The 15,338-nt window shown below is 40.1% G+C and overlaps 1 protein-coding gene across 5 annotated transcripts in view; it reads right to left on the bottom strand.

The window, feature by feature from the left end:
* Nucleotides 1-15,338, bottom strand: part of Adipor2 (adiponectin receptor 2) — a 63,524-nt gene that overhangs the window by 18,156 nt on the left and 30,030 nt on the right. For all 5 annotated transcript variants that reach the window (XM_005365116.3, XM_005365114.3, XM_005365115.3 and 2 more), the window contains one exon: nt 5,343-5,601. In XM_005365116.3, the coding sequence (XP_005365173.1) occupies nt 5,343-5,513 (171 nt within the window). In that variant the 5' untranslated portion in view covers nt 5,514-5,601. The remainder of the gene's footprint in view (nt 1-5,342; nt 5,602-15,338) is intronic.

The raw sequence follows: 15,338 nt of genomic DNA on the forward strand, positions 1-15,338 counted from the left end.
GAGAGAGAGAGAGAGAGAGAGAGACAGAGAGAGGAAACACAATTACTCAAAAATAAAAAAGCTTTGAAGACCAAAAAATAGTTTCCCTTTCTATAGAACTAATGTATGTTGCCCACCATCACGGGGCTCACTGAATGGAAGGGCTACCACTATACAGTTAGGGAGACAGTTTACCCATGAGTTGCAGATGGAAGAAGTTATGTGCACTATGTCTTCCTAATAAGAAAGAAGGGAATGCTGTGGAGAATTTCATGGCAGAGGTCCACAGAGAGTCTCATATGATACCTACGCTTGTCCAAAAGGCTGAGAAACAATACACTGACTCTTTTCCACTAGGTGTTGGTGAATGAACCCAGGGCATTCTTCTCACTAGGCTATAGGATGACTAGAAATAGCCAAACACAATGAGAATTTTTAATGTTACTTGTGCCTTCCATTCTTCATTTAACAAGTATAATTATACCCAAACTAACAGTAATACTCTATGCTGGATAATAGGGGTCATGTAAACTTGAAGTCATACTTCATAATTTAGCAAAAAGAGATGAGATCTACACTCATGGTTTTAATTTGAAGGGGTTGTTTGGTAACAGAGGAGATGATCTCTGCTGTAGCCTGTACCAGAGAAGCAGGAAACATACATGATACAAAGCAATGCCTTGTCTAGGGGAGTCAACAGCCAGGAAGCAGTGCTAAGAGATGAGAAACATAAACATGCCTTTTGGATGGGGTCAGGTCACTCAACAAGTGCTCTCACGTTCTAATTTTGACTTTTTTTACAAGTGTTATGTGTGGGCGTGCAGGCTGGGGGAACGAATATGAATGAGAATTCGAGCAGGTGTACACACGCAACAGTATGAGTATGAAGGTCAGAAGACACCTTTAGATGCAGGAAGGGCCTCACCTTCCACATTGCAATAGTGCCTTTTGATATTTTATTATTATGTAGGCCAGGTTAGCTCAACTGCACTTCTGAGGAATCGTCTGTCTCTGACTGCCATATCCCAGAAGTGCTGGAACTACAGGCAATCCCGCTAATCAGTCATTTATGTGGGCTCAGGGAACTCACACTCAGGTACTACTGCTTGTGCGGCACACATTTTAACCCAGTGAGCCATCTCCACAGCTCCTAATCCTGACTTCTTGCCCTGCTTTCCTTTTTAGGGGGCTGTAAAGTATCTGGCCTTTTCCTGAAAAACAGGAGAACATGATGTTTGCAGTGGTAATTGCAATGATTCCTGTGTTATACACAGTAGTAGGGGACAGATCTGCCTACTACATTGGGCGGACTCTATGGTTTGGTCTCATCTGCCTATACAGCCTAGTAATGAATGTGGTCCAGGTACACTGGATCAACCTCCATGAAGAGTTCAACTGCCATGGAAATATCACCTATCCTTGTTTTGTGGAGTGTTTTGAACAACTGTTTAGCATTCCTATCATAGAAATGTGGTACTACTTCTACTTCATCTTCATAGCCTTGTTCTTCCTCATGGAATACTTCATGGCTCAGATTCGGCATCATTACACCAAGGTAAAGGTGAAGACCACGCAGCAACCTGAGAACTCAGGGGAAGTGCAGAAGGGCTCCATGGAGGCAATCAGGAAGCAGAGCCCCTCCCAGAAGATAGACTTCCTGAACTTCCACAAGGAGAAGAAGCTCTTATATCTGTATCTGCTCCATTCCCTCCTGCAGGTTGGCATCCAGACTGTGTTTTTATGCCTGCTCACATTCAAACACCTGCCCATAATGAGACAAGGCAAAATTCACTGCAGCACCAACAGCTGCTCTACCCCAATTCACTGCCTGATCAGGAACTCCCCGGGGAAGAGAATGTCCATCTATGGCCTCATCACCTTGTCTACAGTAAACATCTCCCTCGGGTCAGGCTACTTCATCTACAGCATCCACCATTACCTACTAGAAGCTTGTTCAGCTTCCAAGATTCAAATTTACTGATGTTTCTAAGAGATAGCACACTTCCTAAAGTCCTTTCTCCTCCACATAAGGAACTTTATTATGTTCTAAATTTTGTTGTTTCAGGAAGAGCCTCTTCCTTCTGACCTTCTTTGGATTTGATTTTAAGAAATAAACATTTGCCAACCATGGTGACACATATCTTTAATCACAGCACTGGGAAAACAAAGAAAGGTGGAGTTCAAGGCCAGTTTGGTCTACATGATGAGTTCCAGGCTAGTTAGGGCTATTTAGTGAGATCCTATCTTAAAAATAAAATGCAAATAGAATATGAATTAAAAAAAAACATTCACCATTCATTATATCTCTAGTGTTAGGCAGGGGTCATTTGACCCTGAGGGGCAAGAACATACCCTTACAATGACCATCAGGCCTTGGTGTACACCAGTTCATTTTCCCGGTGGGGTCACCTATAAGGTGGCGTCAGCTCCTTTTCCTGAAGCACTGAAAGATAAGTAGTTGTGAAGGCTACCTGCAGGCAGGAGGAAGCCACTTTAAATCTGGGTCTATCACCTCTCAGACCTTCACTCCACAGAAGCCTCAGATGCCGGCTGCTCAGTGGGGTCAACTTTCCCTGTGGCAAAGCTCAATTGTAGCTGAAAACAGAACTGATTTTTGCTTTCTGAGCAGGTCTCATGGAAGACGAGAATAAGGCCAACAAACAGGGCACTGTGCCAAGTTATGTGTGGTCACACCCTCCTCAGGCCAAGGTTATGCCGCCGTCCTCTCCAGTCTGAGATGAAGAATCTGGATGCCAGCTCCTACTTAGGTATCCACAACCCAAGTGTGATTCTCTGGGAAATGTATCCAGGTGAGGAGTGGACAGGGCAGGGGGACAAGACCTCTACTCATTTGTAAACAACGAAACAGATGTCAAGTTCCACTAACAGACAAAGGCTGGCTCCACAGGGTGACCAATATAGACGGGCTGGAGTGGAGACCAGGAGTCAGGAGAGACCACAATGTGGAGAGTAAGGGCAAGAGCAGGAACAAGGAGGTGGCCCTGGGAGCAACTGGGGTATGAGGTGAAGCAGAAAGTCGGAGCGTACTACTCTGCCAGCTCCTCCCACAGGCTTGAGGAAGCACCGGTGTGTTACAGTCTTCATTACAATCTTCCCTAACTAGCGTGCTGTCCTATGGCTGCTTTCCCACAATGACATATCACTGTCAGTGTGAGCCGCTGGTGGACAGAGGTGGCTTTGATAATCTCAGAAAGCAAACACTAGAGGGAGAGCGCAGTAAACGGCAGGAAAGGAGGCTGAACAACGCCTCAGGATTCACAAGCTGCTCAGCCCCTACAATCAGCTCAGGGCAATCTTCTCAAGGGAAGAGCAATCAATCCTTCTCCTTGCCAGCCAGACTAAAACAGAGAAAAAGTGTGAACAAAATCTATGTAGAACTATCTGAGACTAGGGGCCAAGCAGCATAACCTAACACTGTCTAAACTGTCTATTTTTACTAAGAAATCAAGTGTGTGAAAGAATCCCTCCTGATTACAGAAGTGCTGTAGACAACAGAAGGATATCTAAGTGGTACAGCACTCACCTAGCATGTACAAAGCCCTGGGACCGACCCACAAACCTTAAAACCAAACCAAATCAATCAGTCAAATACAAAGTAGGAAATTACTTTTTCTATTTAGAATGTATTAAGTATATTGTAAAAACTCAACTTTAATCAAGGCCCCCATATCGATTCTGTTTCTAACAGTATTGTTTGTTATTATTGTTTGGTTTTGTTTTTAAAAATCAGTTTTTCATTTATTCTTTTGTGTGTGCATGTACATACTACATGAGGCCCGGCCTCACAAACCAAAATTAGATTTAGTTTGAAGATAATTTAGATGTAATATATATCATATAACATAAATATATAAAACTAGTTTATAAAGAAAATGTACATTTTTAAGACTTTTTGAGACAGGGTCTCACTATGTATTCCTGGCTGGCCTGGAACACACACTGTAGACCAGGCTGGTCTAGAACTCAGAAGAATTTCTTGCCTCTACCTCCTAGTGCTAGGAATAAAGGCATGCGCCATACACCTTAACTATGTTTTTAATTTAGTTTAAATGTGTACTGATATATACATGCACCTCAATAATGTTTTTCTATATTGCTGTTTAATATTTTCTGTTTTGGGTGGGGTCTCACTATATATAGCCCTGAATGACATGGACCTCATTATGTAAACCAGCCTGTAATGTTTCATAACAGTAAGATTAAGGAAGCACAAGTCTGCAGTCTGAGATACAATCTCCCAGCACCATATCACTGAATGGACATAAAGTTCCACTGTAGACATCAACACGCCTGTAACACTGTCTGACGCTGTTCACAAACATGATTGCTGCCATGATGAACTGTGTAAGTCTTCCCTTTTTCTCTGAGAAGTTATATAAGACACTAAAATCTACTTCCTGTCCTTAGGATTCTACTGACCCCAAGATATGCACTGCAGAAAAACAATTTGAGAAGTTCTACAGAATTTCTTCAAAATATCACTGACAATGTTATAACTAAAACATGGCTGGTTCTGGGGCTGGAGGGTTGGCTCAGCAGTTAAGAGTACTTGCTGTTCTTTCAAATGACATGAATTCAGATCCCAGCACCCACATGGAGTCTTACAACATTCTGGTAGCTCCAGACTTGGGGTCCAGCACCTTCTTCTGGCCCCAGGAGCTACCAGGCACACAATGTACTCATATACATGCAGGTAACATACTCATAAAGCACAAAAATAAATTAACCTTTAAAAACAAACATTTATTCTCTCTTAAACAAGACAAAACAGAGTGACTATGATTTTTAAGTGCCAGCAGAAAGGTGTAAATATGAAATCAAGTAGTATCTGAGCTTAATAAGAAACTAAATTTTGCCAGGCATGGTGATACACATCTTTAATCTCGGCACTAGGAAGCAGAGGCAAGTAGATATCTGTGAGTTTAAGTCCAGCCTGGTCTACAGAATGAGTTCCAAGACAGCCAGCACTACACAAAGAAACCCTGTCTTGAAAAATCAAAACAGACCAACAAACAAAAAAGCAATGCTGTTCTTGCACAGAATCTGGGTTCAAGTCTCAGCACCCACATGGTGACTCACAACCATATATACATCTCCAGTTCTAGGGAATCTGGCACCTTCTTCTGGTCATTATAGGCAACAAGACACACACATGGTATTGACATACGCGGGCAAAACACCATACATAAAATTTTAAAAACATAAAAACATATTTATACTAAGTCAACATCTCTACCTTTCTACTCGAGAAATACATTATATATCACACATATGTATTCTTTTTAAATATCACCCCTCGTCTCCATGTTTGCCTTGTTGCAACCCTTCGAACTTTAACTTACATTTTTATAATAGGGAGAACAAACAGATGTCTCTAAAATGGGCTCCAAATCTCCTTGGTGGCTGTCATTATTACCTCCCCTTGTATCATCAAGTTGGTGCTTTTTTCTGAGCCTTATATCTGGCTCTGGAGTCCTGGTGCACCCCAATCGGTGTTCTGCTGGCTCGTTCATGGGATACCAAAGCCTTTCTTACAAAGTGATCTTTCTTTCTGTCCCCTCTTCTTGGGAGAATGGATTTTTAAGGGATAGTGAGGTGACCCTAAGGAAAGAAAAGTTATAGACATGAGCACTGGGAAAACACAGGAGCTACATTGTTATATACCATCAAGGAACGGATAATTCAATCACAAAAAAGAGCAATATTCTTAAAAATTTATACCCACTGCTAATAAAGATTACCAAAATCTATCAATCAACCAAAAAGATGTGTAATATTTCCACTTAAGTTAATTGTAAAATATGTGGTTGTATGAATTCATGTACATACAATAATTACTAGAAAGTATTCAAAACCATGCTCCTGGCATAGAAACAAGTAGCAAAAATACTTACATTTTACTATGCTCTATGTCTTTTTTCAACCCTATCATTTTTTCAACTAAAAGCATACCTAACTGAAGCTGGGCATGGTAGTGCACACCTTTAATCCCAGCACTCAGAAGACAGAGGCAGGGGAATCTCTACAAAGCAAGCTCTGGGCTAGGCTACATAAAAAGGGCATGTCTCAAAAACAAAAAACCCTAAATGTAAAAAGAATATATGAAAGCTTACAAATTATGCCATGTTTTACATATCCAATTTCATTTAAATACCAGGGTTTTATTTTATTAAATTTGTTTGATTTTATTAAATTTTATTAAATAATGACCAGGGCTAATTTTATTTTACAAGTAAGAAAACCAAAACTCCCCACACGTTTTTTTATAAAATAGGACAAAAATCTCTGAATTTACACAAGTGTATACCAGCAAAATTTTATATTCAACATGTTTAATGTCTGACATTTTTAGTTGCTCTGGTCTCTAACTTGACTACCATGAAAAGCAAGAAACTTGGGACCAGAGTATATCCCTTTTATACCTGCAATCCCAGGAGTGGTCTTAAGTGGTAAAAACTTTCATAAATCATCTTTTTCCTAACTAGTCTGTGATAATTTTATTCCCTAGAAGTTCTAGCCTTTCAAATTCTTCTCATCTAACTCTTCATTCATAGCACACAAATATACTTTAATCAGTTGAATAACAAAATAGATTACTATAGTTAACCCACCTAGAAGGAAAGATTAAGAAAGATAGTATGCACTAAAATGCTGAGACACAACATTCTCTCTGGAAAAGGGAAAAGAGGAACAAAAGAGGTCTAGACTCCATAAAGACAAGGCAAGGCTACATGTAAATGTGTGCCACCTGTGTAAGTTAAACTGATGGAGACACATAAACTAAGAACTAGCCAAAGAATGAGTCTCTGTAAAGACTTGAGCCTGCAGGACTTATTTGTCACTTTCAAAGTTTATAAAGCAAGAAGCAAAAGTTAGAAAAAAATTGCTTAGCAGTTAAGAGATTTTACAGGAACCAGGTTCAGTTCCCAGCACCTACATAATGGTGCTGGCAATCTGTAATGCTAGTTCCAGGGGATCTGATGCCCTCTTGTGGCATCACAGGTACCACACATGCACGTAGTGCAATATATATACATGTAGGCAAACCACTCATACACATAAATTTTTTTAAAAAAACAAGCCCTGAGTGTAATTCGTACACACGTGCACGTACACACACACACACACACAATGTTTTTAACTATCACCAGACTTGAGACTCTATCAATCATAAAAGTAGCAAATTAATAATAATGACCATTTTTATTTTTTTTATTTTTTAAATATTTATTTATTTATACAGTATTCTGTCTGCTTGTATGCCTGTAGGCCAGAAGAGGGCGCCAGACCTCATTACAGATGGTTGTGAGCCACCATGTGGTTGCTGGGAATTGAACTCAGGACCTTTGGAAGAGCAGGCAGTGCTCTTAACCACTGAGCCATCTCTCCAGCCCCTAATGACCATTTTTAAAAGAAACAATGCTAATGGTTTATACTTAATTAATTGAGCTATAAGTCCAGCTACTGGGAAGAAGGTGAAGGCAAGAGGGTGGAAGGCTGGAGGCCTATTAAACAACTTGGAAAGACTCTGTATCAAAATAAAAAGTAGGAAGGAAGGAAGGAAGGAAGGAAGGAAGGAAGGAAGGAAGGAAGGAAGGAAGGAAGGAAGGAAAGAAGAGGATTGATACCGTTTGATGGCAGTCCATACCGTATCATGGCCAAGGTCCTAAATTCAATTCCCAGTTGCAAGTGGGGAAGGGAGGTTCACAGTTTACAAAGCTGTCTCATGCCGACCATTTTTATTTCCTGAGAACAAATGGTACTGCTGTCTTTTCTTATACTCTTTCTTCTAATACAGCTAGTTGAAAGACTTGATTATAAGTAATGATGATTAGCTTCCACCTAAGAGATGAACCCTAGACCACCCTATAGACAAGGAGCTAAAATATGAGTAGCCAAGACTACAGCTACATCTTGGTGACTGGGATACAGTTAACTCTCTGCCACAGTACAGTTGCAAGCTGATCATGTATACATGAGTACACAGAGAGCGTAGCAATGGCAAATGGGGGAAGTAACACTGGTCAGGTGACTAACAGTCAAGGTCAAGGTAGAGTGAGCTAGAGATGGACAGAGGAGGTTTGGATCAACTCTAACCTGATGGGCAAGTGTATAAACAGTGGTATAGTCATTTTCTTGGCTGGGTTAGAGGTACAAGCATAATGTATAAGGTACCTTGGAGAATTCAGCAACTTCAACAGAGATTACCCTAGCCTTTGCCAGTTTCTCTATACAACTCCTAAGCAAAAGAAATTAAAAGGTTTTTCCTCCTTCTCTTGGAACATCCAAAAAGTCCTGTAGACATTGGGAATAGATGGAGGATACTTCTAAATAACAAGGTGATTTACAACTAACTTATACCAACATTAAATGGAGACAAACTGAGAGCATCTCCTCTAAAATCAAGAATGAAATAAAGATGTCCACTCTCTCCTCTTTTATTTGATATAATGCTCAAAGTCTTGGCCATACCAATTAGACAAGAGAAAAACACATAAAAAGGATAAAAAATAGAAAAGGAAAAAGCGTCAAACTATCCATTTGTAGATGACATAATTCTTTACTTTTTAAAAAGATCTATAGATAGTCAGTTGGTGGAGGAGCATGCCTTTAATCCCGGCACTCGAAAGGCAGAGACAGGCAGATCTCCATGAGTTCAACACCCGCCTGGTCTGTAGAGCTAGTTCCAGGACAGGCACCAAAAAGTTAGAGAGAAACTGTCTCAAAAAAACCAAATAAATAAAAACCTTTAAAAAGTGAATTATAGATCTAGAAACCTCTTAGGCCTAATTAATATGCACAGTAAATGTGCAGAATACACAATCAGTATTTACCCAGGCTGACAAGATGCCTCAGCAAGTAAAGGCATCTGCTGCCAAGACTGATGACCAGAGTTGATATTTAGGATCTACATGGTAGAAAGGAAGAGTCAATAATACAAGTTCTACTTTGACCTTCCTCCATGCTATAGCATATGTGCTACACACACACACACACACACACACACACACACACACACACCAAGAGAAAGGTCTCTACACTGAAAACTTTGTGATATCAAAAAGGAAACAAAAAAGATACTAAAGGAGAGAAATCTTCCTCATTCCTAGATCAGCAGAATTAATACTATGAAAAGAGCTATATTACCAAAATTAATAAATAGATTTAATGTGATACTGATCAAAACTTCAAATGCCATGTCTAAAGATTTGGAAAAAAGCAATCCAAGAAGTCACTGGGACCACAAACAGCCAAAGCAATCCGAAAGAGTAAGAACACAGCTGTACTTCAAAGTGTACTACAAAGCTATAGTAATAAAAACAGCCTGGTATTGGCATTAAGAACAAATAGAGTGATAGAACAGACGATCCAGTAACGAGCTGACAAAGCTATACCTAATTTTTTACAGAGAAGGCCAACCACATATTAGGAAAAAGCTTACTCAGCAAACAGTGTTAGCAAAAGTAGTTATCTACCGCAGAAAAATGAAACTAGATTACTATCTTTCATCTTGCACAAAAATTAATTCAAAGCCAGGCGGTGGTGGCACACACCTTTAATTAAACCCAGCACTTGGGAGGCAAACGCAGGCGTATCTCTGTGAGTTCGAGGCCAGCCTGGTCTACAAGAACTAGTTCCAGGACAGGCACCAAAGCTACACTGAGAAACCCTGTCTCGGAGGAAAAAATTCACTTCAAGACCATAATTTGAAATGTTAAACACTAAAAGTTGTAGATGAAAACTTAAGGAATACTTTTTAAGACATCTGGATGGGGAAAAGCTTTCTGAAAAGAAAATTAACAAATGGCACAGGAATACGTCCCACTATCAACAGTGCTACATTAAATTTAAAATGTATGCAGCAGAGAAAACTATCAACAGAGTACATAGTCCACAGAATGGAAGAAAATCTGTACTGGCTATGCTTCACACAAGGGGCTAATATCCAGAATTTACTACTTAAATTCCAAGGAAACAAAACTGTCAATCAATAAATAGGCTAATAAACTGAATGGATAGTTTAAAAACCAAAGAAATACAAATGGCCCTTACTACTTTTTAAGTGTTCGAATATCCCTACCCACAAGGAAATATAAATTAAAACTACACTGAGATACCACCTCAGCACAGTTATTATGGCTATCATCAAGAGATCTAACAGGCATTGGACAGGATCTGGAAAAACACCCTTACTGGCTACTCGTAGGAGTGCAAATACAGCTGTGAACCAGCTTGGCGGTGTCTCGAAAAGATTAAAAACCTAACTCCATATGACCCAGCCACTTCACTCCTGGACATGCACACATTCAGAGAACTCTATCCAACTACTAGATGTTTGCACTCCCATGTTTACTGACACTCTATTCACCATGGCAAGGAAATAGAACCGTCCTTGCTGTCCATCAATCTGGTACCTAAACAGAATACTACCCAGGCCTAAAAGAAAAAGTGAATCAAGACTGGAGAGATGGCTCAGCAGTTAACTGATGTTCTTCTAGAGGACCCAAGCAAGTTTAGTTCCCAGCACCCACATTAAGGGCTACAGCCTTCTGAAGAAGCTCTAGGGAAACTGCTGCTCTCTTCTGGACTCCCGGAACCGGGGCAAACATGTGAATGTACCAACAAAAAGACACACACACACACACACACACACACAAATATATAATTAAAAATAAATATTGGGCTGGAAATACAGCTCAATAATAGTGTTTGCCTAGAATAACTTTACCTACTTCATGTGTGGAGCCTAAATTCCCATTACTGAAAAAAAAAATCTTTTTACAAGTGAAATTACAAACTTTTCAGAAAAATGGATATAGAATGTATGTTAAGCAATGCCACCCAATCTCAGAAAGGAGGAAAAAACATTCTGTCATAGGTGCATCCTAGCCTGTATTATATACACGTATAAAAATATATAAACGTGCTGGGCGATGGTGGTGCACGCCTTTAATCCCAGCACTTGGGAGGCAGAGGCAGGTGGATCTCTGTGAGTTCGAGACCAACCTGGTCTACAAGAGCTAGTTCCAGGACAGGCTCCAAAACCACAGAGAAACCTGTCTCGAAAAAGCAAAATATATATATGTATATATATATGTGTATATATATATATATATATATATACACACACACACACACACACACACACATATACATATACGTATGTGTCGGTAGAGTATAACATATAAGGAGAAGAGAGAAAGGGTAATATGTGATAAAGGAGAGAATGCAGGAAAAGGCACATGAGTTGTCAAAAAGAATATAAAGCTAGTTATTTTTCTAGTTTTGGATTTGGCGGTAGAGTGTTATAGAAGATTTAAGTGAATAAAAAAAATGTACAATGAAAGAGTAAAGTTCAAAGCAAAGCTCCATAACTTCAGAATGGCTATTCTAATGGTAAACTAGATGTATAGTCTTTGGATCTAGACAAGTGCTTATTTGAGTGTTTCTTATTTGTAAGTTCTTTACAATAAGGTGATTTGAAAAAAGGAAAAGGCTGGAGATACAGCTCAGTGGTTAAAGCACTGACTGATCTTCTAAAAGAACTGGGTTGGATTCCCAGCACCCACACGGTAGCTTACAACCATCCCAACTCCAGTTCCAAAAAGAGCCAACAACCTTTTCCAGCCTCCTCAAGCAGTACACACATATGTAAGCGCATATATGCATAGACATACATACATGCAGGCAAAACACCTATGCACATAAAATAAAAATACATAAGCCGGGCGGTGATGGCACACGCTTTTAATCCCAGCACTTGGGAGGCAGAGGCAGGTGGATCCCTGTGAGTTCGAGGCCACAAGAGCTAGTTCCAGGACAGGCTTGACAGCTATAGCGAAACCTTGTCTTGAACCCCCCCCCTAAAAAAAATAAAAATTATTTTAAAAAACCCACATAAAGCTCAAAAAATGTTAATCAGGGAGGGAGGGAGGGTGGGTAGGGGCACGGTAGCACACTTCTTTTATTTGTTTTTTTTTCTCCAAAACACGGTTTCTCTGTGTAGCCTTGGCTACCCTAACTCTTTAAGTAGACAGGCTGGCCTCCAACTGCTAGATAGAATTAAAAAGTGTACACCACCACGGCAGGCTGATCTCTGTGAGTTGCAGGTCTACATAGCAAGTTCTAGACTAATCAAGGCTATTTTGTGAGACCTTGTATCACAATGAGGAAAAAAAGGGATGGGGCAATTCAGGTTAACCTTAAGGTTACCAAAAACTTTGCTGCCCCAGTCAGGTTTCCAGGATCAAGTGGTGCAGGATACAGAAGGAGTAAACAGACCTCACTAAAATAAGCCTGTTAATCACTAAGCAAATAAACAAGTGCACAGTAACCTTGAAGGAAGGTGCAACAAGTATTCAGACGATCTAACATCCAGTTTCCAACAACAACAACAAAAAAAAAAAAAACAAGGAATAGACAACAGTAAAGTAGAGCCCTTTACTACTGCAAGAATATACCTCTCCCTCTTGGAACCAGCAGTCCTCATCACACACCAAAGTTGCCAGTGCCTGAATCTTGGGCTTCCTTGCTATGAGAACTGAGAAAATAAGTCTATTCTTCCCCTATCTAAAGTACTTTGTCATAGCAACACAAAACAGATTAAGACATGAATTTAATTTCAACTGCATTATAAACACACTGCTACAAAGTTCCCCACTCACTCACTGCTTTATGTTTCTGAAGTAACAAATTATATCTTTGGGGCTAGGAACATAACTCAGTTGGCAATGCTTGCCTAACATATACTAAGTCCTGGCCTCCATCTCTATCACCACATAAATTGGGTGTGGTAGCACAAGTCTATATCCCAGCACTTAGAAGGCAGAAGCAGGGTCAGAAGCTCAGATTCATCCTCAGCTACAAAGCCTGGGCTACAAAACCTGTCTAAAATAAACAAATAGGTAGATGAATATAGATAATTATTTTATTCCTTTGTCTTGTAATCCTATAAATAAAGCAGATGAATTATATAGAGAGCAACAGTTACAAGCTGCTAAACTCTAGTGACTTCCTCAACTCTGCTATTATATTGTTCAAAATTTCTTTGGTTCCTTTTTATGACGACTTCTTTGTTAAAATATCCATACACAGTTTGCATTTAACACACACCGTTTTCTCCAAGTTACCAGCCAGTGGCTCACTTAAAACTCAAAGGGCTCTCCTTTGGCATTTCTTATACAGCAGGTCTCACGGCAATTGTTTCTCTAGAAATGACTTAATTGCTTTATGTTTGACAGTTCTAATATACAGAATTCTTGGTAAATACATGTTTTGCTTTGCTTTTCAACGATTTCAATATATCAACCCACTTCTTTCCGGCTCTAGGGCTCCTCTTAAGAAATCTGCATTCAGGGCTTCTTTGCAAGATGGCTCTGCAATTAAGAGCACTGGCTGCTCTTTCCAGAGGACCTGACACCCACATGGCAACTCACAACTGTCTATAACGCTAATTCCAGTGAATCAGACACTTACACAGACAAACATGCAGGCAAAACACCAATGCACATAAAATAAAAATAAATCACTTTTTAAAAGCCAGTCTGACCCTGAATTAACTATGTACCTGAGGCTTTTGATCCTCATGCCTCTATGTTCTCAGTACTAGGGTTTCAGCATTTGCCAACTCCCACAGCAATCTTACCAGCTTCATGATTTAGAAACAGGCCTTGGCGTGAAATTAATTAGACCTCGCTTATCATTTACCTCTCAGGTAAAGGTCTCCTTTTGGGCAAAGGCTAATTTTCCCACTTTTACCTAAATACAGCAGACCTCATTCCTCCTAACAATTATGTTAACACTTTATGCTGTTTAAAGTCTTCCTAGCTGTTACCTTCCTTCTGGCATCACTTATTTAGGTTCTGTGTCTGGGTTTTCTTGAGATAAGGTCTACAAAACCCAGCCCGTTTAAAACTTACTATGTAGCTGGGATGACTCTGTTGTTGTCGGCTTGGTGTTATTTTTAATTACGGTCATTTCTTTATTTTGGTGGGTGGGACACATACATGCAACCATGTGGGAATGAGAGGACAATTTGAAGAAATTACACTAAAGCCACCAGGCTTGGCAACAGGTGCCTTTACTTACTGAGCCATCTCACTGGCTCCCAAGAATGACTGAATTCCTGATCCTTCTATCTCTATCTTCCAAGGGTTATTTTTAAAGACTTGTACCATAGTGCCTGACTTTCCTGAAATTATCTTCCTATCTCCCAGCCTTCCCCCCAAAAAACTATCTTGTTCATCATTCATGACCTAAACAGCATGGGTAAAGTTCGCAGCAGAAAATCCTTGATGGTACAAATACATATCCCTTCAAAATTCCTATGTTGAACCTTAATCCCCAGTACCTTATGCCATAAGGTTTGATTTGATTTCATTTTTACACGTCTGTGCACCATGTGTGCAGTGTCCAAGGAGGCCAGAAGAGGGCAGTGGACACCCTGAGACTGGAAGAACAGCAAATACTCTGCCAATCTCTCTAGCCTTTATGAGTATATTTAGACAAAGGGCCTTTAAAGTGGTAATTAAAGCTAACTGAAGTAGTAGGAGTAGGGCCCTTAGACTGGGTGTGGGGTGTGATAGCTGGGTCTCTAATCCCCCTCAGGAGGCAGTTCAAAGCCTGCATGGTCTCCACAGTGAACTCCAGACCAGCTTGGGCTACAAAGATAGAATCTGTCTCCAGAAAAAAAAAAAATCGGGAGAGGGTGGGGGTGTCTGGCTGTAATTCAATCTGACTGATGTTTTTATAAGAGAAAGACACTAGTGATGCATGCCCAGAATAAAGACACCATCAAGACAAGAGAAGCAGCCCATCTGCCGACATTTTAAACTTGGAATTTTGGACTCAAAAAACAAATTTGTTGTTTGAGCCATTTAGAATATGGCTATCTCATTGACAATCCTAACAACTAACATACCTGGCTTTTAACAAAACAGCACATTGCTTAAGTATTTTCTTTCTTTTTCCTTTTGTTTTGTTCTGTTTTGTTTGTTTTTCAAGACAAGGTTTTTCCCATGTAACCTTGGCTGCCTTGGAACTCACTTTATAGACTGCCTGCCTCTTCCCCAGGGATTAAATGTAGGGGCCACCACTCCTAACTCAGTAAGTATACACATATACAAAACAGTTTCAGCTTCACACATTTTGCCTAAGTGCCTACAATCCAGCCTACTGCGTATGCTTCCTGTCCTAACCTTACAATGACACCACACCCCGAACGCTTCCCCACACAGTTTGTCAGCACTTGTAGGGCTGTACACGTCTATAATCTCAGCACTCTGGTAGCAAAACTGGGGTTCACAATCAACTGGATTACATACTGAGTTAAAGGACAA

This window comes from Microtus ochrogaster, unplaced genomic scaffold (genome assembly GCF_000317375.1).
Source record: "Microtus ochrogaster isolate Prairie Vole_2 unplaced genomic scaffold, MicOch1.0 UNK1, whole genome shotgun sequence".
Classification (NCBI taxonomy): domain Eukaryota; kingdom Metazoa; phylum Chordata; class Mammalia; order Rodentia; family Cricetidae; genus Microtus; species Microtus ochrogaster.